Source organism: Tachyglossus aculeatus, chromosome 2 (assembly GCF_015852505.1).
Source record: "Tachyglossus aculeatus isolate mTacAcu1 chromosome 2, mTacAcu1.pri, whole genome shotgun sequence".
Classification (NCBI taxonomy): domain Eukaryota; kingdom Metazoa; phylum Chordata; class Mammalia; order Monotremata; family Tachyglossidae; genus Tachyglossus; species Tachyglossus aculeatus.
In genome coordinates, this window is record NC_052067.1 from 101101570 (window position 1) to 101112133 (window position 10564).

At 45.4% G+C, this 10564-nt stretch overlaps 1 protein-coding gene across 1 annotated transcript in view; it reads left to right on the top strand.

Annotated features, from left to right (window-relative positions):
• HS3ST5 (heparan sulfate-glucosamine 3-sulfotransferase 5) overlaps positions 1 to 10185 on the top strand; it is a 140137-nt gene extending 129952 nt beyond the window's left edge. The window contains exons 2-3 of the mRNA XM_038773069.1: positions 3371 to 3509; positions 8456 to 10185. Coding sequence (XP_038628997.1) covers positions 3403 to 3509; positions 8456 to 9386 — 1038 coding nt within the window. The 5' untranslated portion in view covers positions 3371 to 3402 and the 3' untranslated portion in view covers positions 9387 to 10185. The remainder of the gene's footprint in view (positions 1 to 3370; positions 3510 to 8455) is intronic.
• Positions 10186 to 10564: the final 379 nt, after the last annotated feature.

The following is a 10564-nucleotide window of genomic DNA, read 5'->3' on the forward strand; positions in this document are numbered from 1 at the left end:
GTGGGAGAAGAGGAAATGGGGGACTTAGTCTGGGAAGCCCTCTTGGAGGAGATATGCTTTCAATAAGGCTTTGAAGAAAGGTAGAGTAATTGTCTGTCAGATTTGAGGAGGGAGGATGTTCCAGGCCAAAGGCAGGATGTGGGCAAGGGGTTGGCGACGAGATTGGCGAGATCGAGACACAGTGACATGAGCATTTGAGGAGCGAAGGGGCTGGGTTGTAGAAGGAGAGTAGTGAGGTGAAGTAGGAGGGGAAAGGTGCTAGAGTACTTTAAAGCCAATGGTGAGGATTTTTTGTCTGATGCAGAGGTAGATGGGCAACCACTGGAGTTTTTTGAGGAGTGGGGTGACGTCTTAAATGTTTTTTAGAAAAATAATCTGGGCAGCAGAGTAAAGTACGGACTTGAGTGGGGAGAGACAGGAGACTGGGAGCTCGGCAAGGAGGCTGAAGCAGTTTAATCCAGGCAAGATAGGATTAAACTCCCCGCTCCCAACTCCTCTGAAGCTGCCTGGTTCTGGCCCAGAATTCTGGTTCCCCTGAGGGCTTTTGGGTCCAGACTCCCATTGCTGGTTTGCTCATGAACAAACCCTAACAAAGTCCCTAATCACAGTCCTGGATGCTGGGGTGAATCAGAGGAACCAGAGGAAGAAGCAAAGGCTCATTTTAATGGGTGTCTCTGCCTACAGCTCCCAAAATATGAGAAGCAGCATGGCCTAGTGGATAAAACACGGGACTGAGAGTTAGAAGGAGCTGCATTCTAATCCCGGCTCCACCACCTGTCTGCTATGGGACCTTGGGCAAGTCACTTCACTTTTCTGGACCTCATTTCTCTCATCTGTAAAATGGGGATTAAGACTGTGAGCCCCATGTGGGACATGAACTGTGTCCAACCTGATTATCTACCCCAGCATTTAGTACAGTGTCTGGCACATAGTAAGTGCTTAACAAATACCATAAAAATGCCCTCATCATCTGTAAACATCATCGACTGAGCATGTGAAAGTTCCCTCATCTCTAGCTCATCTCTAGACTGAAGGGCTTATTATTAAATGTTAAGGAACAGAGCAAAAAGATGTGCCTATATTTGAATGTAAAGAAAACAAAGATCATGACAACTGGAAGTTTTAACACATTTGTAGTGGATGGACAGAAGATTGAAATAGTTGAGAATTTTTCTCTCCTGGGATCGACAATCAATAATAAAAGCACTAGTAGCCAAGAAATATGCCAAAGATTAGTGTTCGGAAGACTTGCTATGAAGAGCCTGGAAGAAGTCATGAAATGTGCTGATGTAACAATTGACACAAAAATAAAAATTGTCAACTCTATGGTGTTTCCAGTGACAATATATAGATCCAAAAGATGGACAGTGAAAGAACAGGATAGAAATAAAACCTATTTTTTTGAAATGCGGTGTTGGAGAAGGCTTTGGCAGATATCATGGACTGCCTGTAAAACAAACAAATGGATGTGGGAACAAATTAAACCAAAGTGATCTTTAGAAGGCCAAATGACTTGACTTGGATTAGTATATTTTGGACACATAATCAGGAGGACTAATTCTCTGGAGAAGACACTAATGCTAGGAAAAGTCTAGGGAAAATGAGGAAGAGGCAGACCAACAGCTAGATGAATAGAGACCATAACAACAATAATGGAAGAACCATTAGAAAAATTGTGGATTATTGCAGAGGACAGTACATTCTGAAGAAAGTATATCCATGGAGTCGTTATGAATTGGAAATGACTTGACGGCACTTAAGCACTTACAGTCTTTTTATTATTATTATTACTTAGTGCTCTGTGGTCAGGGAATGTGTCTGTTTACTGCTGTACTCTCCCAAATGCTTAGTACAGTGCTCTGCATATAGTAATCACTCAATTAATATGATTGACTGACTGACTGAAAAATGGGGATGAAGACTGTGGGCCCCACATGGGACATGGACTGTGCCCAATCTGATTAGCTTTTATCTACCACGATGCTTAGTGCAGTGCTGGGCACATAGTAAATGCTTTTCAAATACCATAAAAATGCCCTCATTCATTCATTCAATCATATTTAGTGAGCGCTTACTGTGTGCAGAGCACTGTACTAAGCGCTTGGGAAGTACAAGTTGACAACATATAGAGACGGTTCCTACCCAACAGTGGGCTCATCGATTGAGCATGTGAAAGAAGAAGAGCCTATGCATGTCCCGATTAGGCAGGCCTAGAGGCTCTCTGGCAAAAGGGAATGACGGAAAGCTGGCTTCCTCTGAGAAGACCAACTCACTGGAGGTGAGGCACCCAATGACAACAAGGTGGAGAGGGGCCTTCAGAGATGAACCACCATCACCTGCCACCCAGAGAGAGAGACACAGACACAAAAGGGTGGAGAAGCAAGGAACAAAAGAGAGACATTCACATGATCGAGCGAGAGACAAGTATTGTGGCAGTGAAAGATGGAGGCAGAAAAGCAGAGACCCAGAGAAGGGAGGGTAAAAGAGTGAAGAAAGAGGAAGATAGTGAGACACAGGGCAGGGGACAGGAAATAGGGGGAGAAAGGAAGACAGAGGAAAATGGTGAGAGGTAGGGAGGGGGAGATAGAGGAAGATGGTGAGAGATAAGGAGGGGGGAGAAAAGGTAGGGAGAGAAAAAGGTGGTGAGACAAATGGGGAGAATAAAAGTACAAAGAGCGAGGAAGTTGGAGAGATGGGGAGAGAAAGAAAGATGAGAAGAGATGGGAAGAAAAAGAAAGTAGGGAGAGAGAAAGATGGTGAGAGATGGTAAGAGGAAGGAAGGTCGTAAGAGGTAGGGAAGGGGGAGAAAGAAAGCCGGAGGAGAAAGATAAAGATGGGAGAGAAAGAAAGGGAGAGAAAGAGAGAGATGGAAAGGGAAGAAGAGAGAGGATGTGTGAAAATTTTCAAGGGTGTTTGAAAATGTGCAGTGTGGTTATTAAACAAAATCCAGATTTTTAAGAACCCTGTGAGGTTGTGGAAGAGAAAGAGTTTGCAGAAATGAGATTTCATTCCATTTTGTTTTCTCTGTTGCTATAAAGGTAAAATTATCAGATGCCAGGTAGCCCATGAAGCTTAAATATCTCTTAAATATCTCTCAACTTTCAGTGATCTGGAAAAATTTGATGAGAACTCAGAAGTGTCTTCGGCCGTGGGCAACATGGGATGGGGCTTCCGCCGGATGCGTCACCTGATTTGGTAGAGAACAGGGGAGGGAGCAGGGGTTACTAAATGCTTGTCGATGATGAAAAGGTCATTTGGCAAGTGAAGTTTAATCACTTGTAAGAGCTGACTGACTGCCTGTTAATAAACGTCTGCCCACATATGCATTACTGCCTGCAGATGAGTGATTTACATGGTCTGGTCCCTACAGGCTGAAGAAGTCCTGAAGATTGATGGAGGGCCATGCTATTCAAACAGCAGGCGTTGCTGAGACAAAAGCTGTTCGTGCTGGGAAGCCTTGCAATTGGAAGTCTCCTCTACCTAGTTGCCAGAGTTGGGAGCTTGGATAGGTAGGTGATTAAACAAATGAGAGTGGCATTTGGAGTCTAAATGGGTCTGAGTTTCAGCCTCCTTAAGATTCAGCGTGTTTCCATTAATATTCCTACCTAAAAAGCACCCCAGAAACCTTTCCTTCCTCAGGATTGATTTTGATTGATCTTCCACTTCAGGACAGGGAAAAGTTGCCCTCACCAAAGCATTTGTCTCCATTCATTGATATTCCGGATGCTCTGGCCCTTTTTGTCAGAAGGGAGACAGCCACGCTGGCCAGATTTCATTACGGAAGCTCATTTTTATTTGTGTACTGACCTCCAGACCCAGAGCCACAGTTATGATATACTCATGTTTCTTCTTTCTAAATTTGTGAGTGGACCGCTGATGGATCCCAGTGATAGTTAAAATTATGCACGTGCCTGCAAAGGGACTCTCCCCCTTTTAGACTGTAAGACCACTGTTGGGTAGGGACTGTCTCTATATGTTGCCAACTTGTACTTCCCAAGCGCTTAGTACAGTGCTCTGCACACAGTAAGTGCTCAATAAATACGATTGATTGATTGACATTAGATTTTGAATCCTATTGCACTTAAAAGAAGGGCTGGAGAATCTGAACGATGTTAATGAGCTGCGATTGTCAGGGGCTGACTGGGCCGGATGAGGATCCTTTCTCTCAGATTGATTTATTTTTATGACATTTGTTAAGCGCTTACTATGTGCCAGGTACTGTACTAAGTGCTGGGGTGGGTACGGGCTAATTAGGTTGGACATAGTCCATGTTCCACATGGGTCTCGCACTCTTAATACCCATGAGGTAACTGAGGCCCAGAGAAGTTAGGTGACTTGTCCCAGGTCACACAGCAGGCAAGTGGTGGGCAGGATTAGAACCCAGGTCCTTCTAATTCCCAGGCCCATGCTCTATCCACCAGGCCATGCTGTTTTTCTAATGATGGCTTGGAAAGCCCACTAAGAACAAATTAGAGAACAAGGAACTAGCATTTGTTCCAGGCCAACACCTGAAAAGCTTCAGAGATGAGCAGTCCTGACCCTTTCAGCTGGCATCTCTCCAGGTTCCTTAAGAACATCCTTGAGTCACCTGGCTAGAAAAGAGAAGCAACATGGCCTTGTGGATAGAGCACAGGCCTGAGAATCAGAAGGACCTGGGTTCTAACCCTGCCCCTGCCACTTGTCTGCTATGTGACCTTGGCCAAATCACTTAACTTCTCTCTGCCTCGATTCCCTCATCTGCAAAATGGGGATTAAGGCTCGGGCCCTGTGTGGGACAGGGACTTGGTCCAACCTGATTAGCTTTTATCTACCCCAGTGCTTAGTGCAGTACCCGGCACAAAGTAAATGCTTAACAAATAACATAAAAGAGGAAAAAAGGGAAGAACTTGATTTCTGAAGGGAGAATAATCAATCAATTGTATTTATTGAACACTTAATGTGTGAAGAGCACTGTACTAAGTGCTTGGGAGAGTACAGTATAAGGCTAAGAATAAGGCTAGAGCCAGGGGAGTCCCTACAAGTGAAGGTAGGGAGGGAGATTTGTGGGAGGTAGGGGAGGGTTGCTGTTGTGTCAGCAGTGTTGTGGTACTGCTTTTATTGCTGTGACCCTCTCTCCTGGAAAATGTGCTTCTCCCTACCCATAGACTGAGAGTCAGGCAGTATTCCTTCCTTTCAAAACAGGTGCCTGTTATTTTTGAAAATGCTGCTAGCTGTCCTCCTTCCTCCTCTCAATCTCTAGAGTGCTAATAGGAATCTCTAAACCCTAAAAGAAAACAAAAAACGAAGTGTGTGGTTCCAGTGGTTCCAGGGCCCTCCAGCTAAATTTGAATTATGGGGCTGGCTCTAGTAATAATAATAATTGTGGTGTTTGTAAGCATTTTCTAGGTGCCGAGCTCAGTACTAAGCACTAGGGTAAAAACTGGATAATCAAGTCAGACACAGCCCCTGTCTCACATGAGGCTCACAGTCTAACAGGGATGGAGAATGGGTATTTTATCCCCATTTTACAGATGAGGAACCTGAGGTGCAGAAAAGAACTGTGGCTAGGTCTGAGGTCACCCAGCTGGCTAGGGGTGGAGCCTGGATTAGAATCCAAATCTTCTGTCTCCCAGGCCCATATTCTTTCATTCATTCATTCAATGGTATTTACTGAGTGCTTACTGTGTGCAAGGCACTGTACTAACCACTTGGGAGACTACAATACTTCAGCGTGGCTTAGTGACAAGAGCTCAGGCTTGGGAGTCAGAGGTAGTGGGTTCTAATCCCGGCTCTGCTACTTGTCAGCTATGTGACTTTGGGAAGGTCACTTCACTTTTCTGTGCCTTTGTTACCTCATCTGTAAAATGGCAATTAAGACTGTGAGCCCCACGTGGGGCAACTTGATAACCTTGTACCTGTCCCAGTGCTTAGAACAGTGCTTGGCATAGTAAGTGATTAACAAATGCCATAATTAATTAATTAATATCACAACAAAGAGACACATTCCTCCCCACATCAAGCACTAGACCACACTGCTAATGTCCCCTGGGAGCTTAGCAATGTGAGCAGCAAAGGAGAACTGATGAGAGAATGTGAATTACCTCCATCTATTTCAGGGTGGTTTGACCTGGCCCCCGGACACTAAATTCCCTAAATCCCCTCACTTTCTGGGGGCAGGTAGGTTTGTGATCACCTTTGTGTATTAAGCAGGAGGAAAAAGCAGGATGAAAAATAACCTCCTCCTCCTGTCCTGATCCTCCCATAGAGGCAGGGCAATGACCACATTATAAAGACTTTATCCTGTTCCCATTAGAACTGATGTATTCTGGCCTGGGGCTGACTTTTGAGAAGGAAATCTAGAGAGACATTTTCCTGAATGTGGTAGCTACTCTTTTGATCAATCATCAGTGAAGTCAATCATATTTATAGAGTGCTTACTGTGTGCAGAGCACTGTATTAAGTACTTGGGAGAGAAGCAGTGTGGCTTAGTGGAAAGAGCCCAGACTTGGGAGTCAGAGGTCATGGGTTCTAATCCTGGCTCTGCCACTTATCAGCTGTGTGATTTTGGGCAAGTCATTTAACTTCTTTGTGCCTGAGTTACCTCATCTGTAAAATGGGGATTAAAACTGTGAGCCCCACATGGGACAACCTGATTACCATGTATCTACTCCAGTCCTTAGAACAGGACTTGGCACAGAGCAAGTGCTTAACAAATACCATTATTATTATTATTAACAGACATATTCCCTGCCCACAGTGAGTTTACAGTAGGCTTTTAGGAGCTGAGCAAGTATCATAGGAGAGCAAAGGAATCCTGCTTCAAAATCAGCTCCTCCAACCCAGAAATAAACATCTTCCAAATTGCTCATTAAAAGCTTGGGTAAATGGCTAGTGATGAAAATGTTTCTTTGACCAATGTCACTTTTGCCCTGAGAACTTAGGTAGGTTCTTTGGGAAATTCAAGCCACTTGAGGAATAAAAGTTTCAAACAGTTTTTCCTAAAAGCATCACTTATGTGCTCCACGTAATAATCAATCAATCGATTGTATTTATTGAGCACTTACTAGGTGCAGAACACTGTACTAAGTGCTTGGGAGAGTACAGTGTAACAATATAACAAAGTTGGTAAACATGTTCCCTGCCTGCAACAGGCTTACCGCCTAGAAGACAATGAATTGTTTAAGACAAAATTCAGAAGCAGAGTGACCTAATGGGAAATATCACGAGTCTGGGAGTCAGAGAAACTGGGTTCTAATCAAGGCTCCACCTGCTATGTGACCCACTCTGTGCTTCAGTTTCCCCATCTGCAAAATGGCAATTCAATAAGGGTTTTCCTAATACTAATAGCAATAATTGTGGTATTTGTTAAGTGATTACTGTGTACCAGACACTCTATTAAGCTCTGGGATGGATATAAGAAAATTGGATTGGACACAGTCCCTGTCCCACATGGGGCTCACAGTTCCAATCCCCATTTTACAGGTGAGGTAACTGAGGCCCTGAGAAGTGAAGTGACTTGCCCAAGGTCACCCAGCAGATGAGTAGTGGAGCCAGGATTAGAAGCCAGGTCCTTCTGATTCCCAGTCCCGTGCTGTATCCACTAGGCCATGCTTCTCCTACTTAGACTGTGAGTCTCACGTGAGACCTGATTCTCTTGCATCAACCCCAGAGCTCAGTACAGGGCTTGGCACATAGTAGGTGCTTCATAAATGCCATAATTACTAATATGGGCGGTAGAGAAGCAGCGTGGCTCAGTGGAAAGAGCACGGGCTTTGGAGTCAGAGGTCATGGGTTCAAACCCCGGCTCCTCCCACTGTCAGCTGTGTGACTTTGGGCAAGTCACTTCACTTCTCTGTGCCTCAGTTCCCTCATCTGTAAAATGGGGATTAAGACTGTGAGCCCCCCGTGGGACAACCTGATCACCTTGTAACCTCCCCAGCGCTTAGAACAGCGCTTTGCATATAGTAAGCGCTTAATAAATGCCATCGTTATTAGTGCTAAGTAGATGGAATCGGATGCGAGGGCCGAAAATGGACTCCAAGGGGTTTGGGATGGGTCCTGGGGGGAGCAGCCCATTTAAGGTCCCCAGAGGCAAAGCATCCAGAGAGACAGACTGACACACGGCTCATTTCCAGGTAACCGGTTGATGCCGGCGGATGGAGGCCGGGTGGACCACAGGGCTGGCCTAGGATGCCTTGCTTCTCTCCTCAGAATGAGGAGACTGTAAGCTCTAGACTATAAGCTCGTTGTGGACAGGGAATGTGTCCATTTATTCTTCTATCGTACTGTCCCACGTGCTTAGTAAGTGTTCTGCTTACAGTAAGCGCTCAATAAACATGATTGAATGAAATACGATTGAATGAATGATGAGCTCACTCCCCCCAAGCCATACTCATCTCCTGGCCTAGGCCCCAGCTGCGGCGGGCGGAAGGCTGCGGCGGTCAACCCCGTGACAATGTCTGTTTGTCCGTTCCAGGCTGCAGCCCCTCTGCCCCATTGAAAGCCGCCTGGGACCCCGCGGCCGGGTTGACTTCCCAGCCCGGGCTCTCCAGTTCAAGCGGGGGCTGCTCCACGAGTTCCGGAAGGGCAATGCCACCAAGGACCAGATCCGGCTCCACAACTTGGTCCAGCAGCTGCCCAAGGCCATCATCATCGGCGTGAGGAAGGGAGGCACCCGGGCTCTGCTGGAGATGCTCAACCTCCACCCGGCCGTCGTCAAGGCCTCTCAAGAGATCCACTTCTTCGACAACGACGAGAACTACGCCCGGGGCATCGAGTGGTACCGGAGAAAGATGCCCTTCTCTCACCCGCACCAGATCACCATCGAGAAGAGCCCGGCCTACTTCATCACCGAGGAGGTGCCCGAGAGGATTTACAAAATGAACTCGTCCATCAAGCTGCTGATCATCGTCAGGGAACCCACGACGAGGGCAATTTCCGACTACACTCAGGTGCTGGAGGGGAAGGAGAGGAAGAACAAAACTTACTACAAGTTCGAGAAGCTGGCCATCGACCCGAACACCTGCGAGGTGAACACCAAGTACAAGGCGGTGAGGACCAGCGTCTACACCAAACACCTGGAGAGGTGGCTGAAATATTTCCCCATTGAGCAGTTCCACATGGTGGACGGGGACCGTCTCATCACGGAGCCCCTGCCGGAGCTCCAACTGGTGGAGAAGTTCCTCAATCTCCCCCCGCGGATAAGTCGGTACAACCTATACTTCAACGCCACCAGAGGATTCTACTGCTTGCGATTTAACATTGTCTTTAACAAGTGCCTAGCGGGGAGCAAGGGAAGGATCCACCCAGAAGTGGATCCCTCCGTCATTACCAAATTGCGCAAGTTCTTTCACCCTTTCAATCAAAAGTTCTACCAGATCACCGGGAGGAAACTGAACTGGCCCTAAACGGAACTGGCATTTAACACAAAGTGTTGCACCGGGGAAGCTCACGCCATCATGTCCCCTCTAGAGTAAAATATGCACTTTTCAGAGACGAAGGTACCAAGTAATTTTTTCTTTCATGCGGACTTGTACATACGCAGTATGTGACCAAATATCAGGTGGGAACGAGGGTTTTTTTTTTTTTACAAAGGAAGGGAAAAAAAGAAAAAAGCATTTACTGGGCTTAGGTGTGACATTTTAAGCTATTCAAAAACAGAAAAGAAATGAATTCAGCTATTATTCAAAGAGTTTGTCTTCCTTTTTGCAACGGAATTTGTCGTCTGCCATTTTCATAGAACTATGCCAAAATATTAGCGTGTGCAAAATCACTGACGGCCGTGAAGCTTCGGGATGTGTCGGGAAGGGCGGGAATGCTGGATCGATGTGATACGCGTCTTTCCAAGGGAATACTGGCTCTCTCTTTCAGAAGCTGAATTGTTGCCGTGAAACTGGGTGGTTCAATTTTCTTATGATTTACAAGAATGTTTTATCTCACAGAATTGACAATGTTCCAAAGTTCCTGTGGTGAATTTGCACTATATTTTTTTTTTTTGGATGGACCATAGTGTTACTTGTTAGCATGTCAACCATGTGTCCGAAAGTCAAAATAATTTTTCTTCTATGCTCGGATATCAATAAAGCAAAATGTCATGTATATAGTGTATATTGTTTGTAAATACTGGTTTCACACTAAGTAATTCTATTTTGTAAACTGAATATGGCTATTTAATTTATTGTGAAAATTAAATTTATTGTGGTATTTAAAAACGGAATGGATTAAAATTACTCTATGTGCAAGTTTCCTTCACTTCTTTACATTCCTCCTGGTGACTTCCTTAAGTCCAAAGACTGTGAATCGTGGTTGAGGGAAAAGATGGCTTCTCTGCTGCATTTGAGGGCCTGGAGAAGTCAGGTGAGTGGAAAGAAAATGAGTTTACTTTCTATTTCAGCCATTTAGGAATCCAGTGCACCTGCCCCACAAGGAACACTAACAAGGTAGAGTTAAACTCTAACACATTTAATTCCCTCCCAGTCACCCTTGGGCTCAAAGCGTGGTAGAGAAACTTGAGAGACCCAGGCACAGAGGGCCACTTAATATAAATTCTCACCAGAGTCAGACCAGCAGAGAGATGAGATCAAGA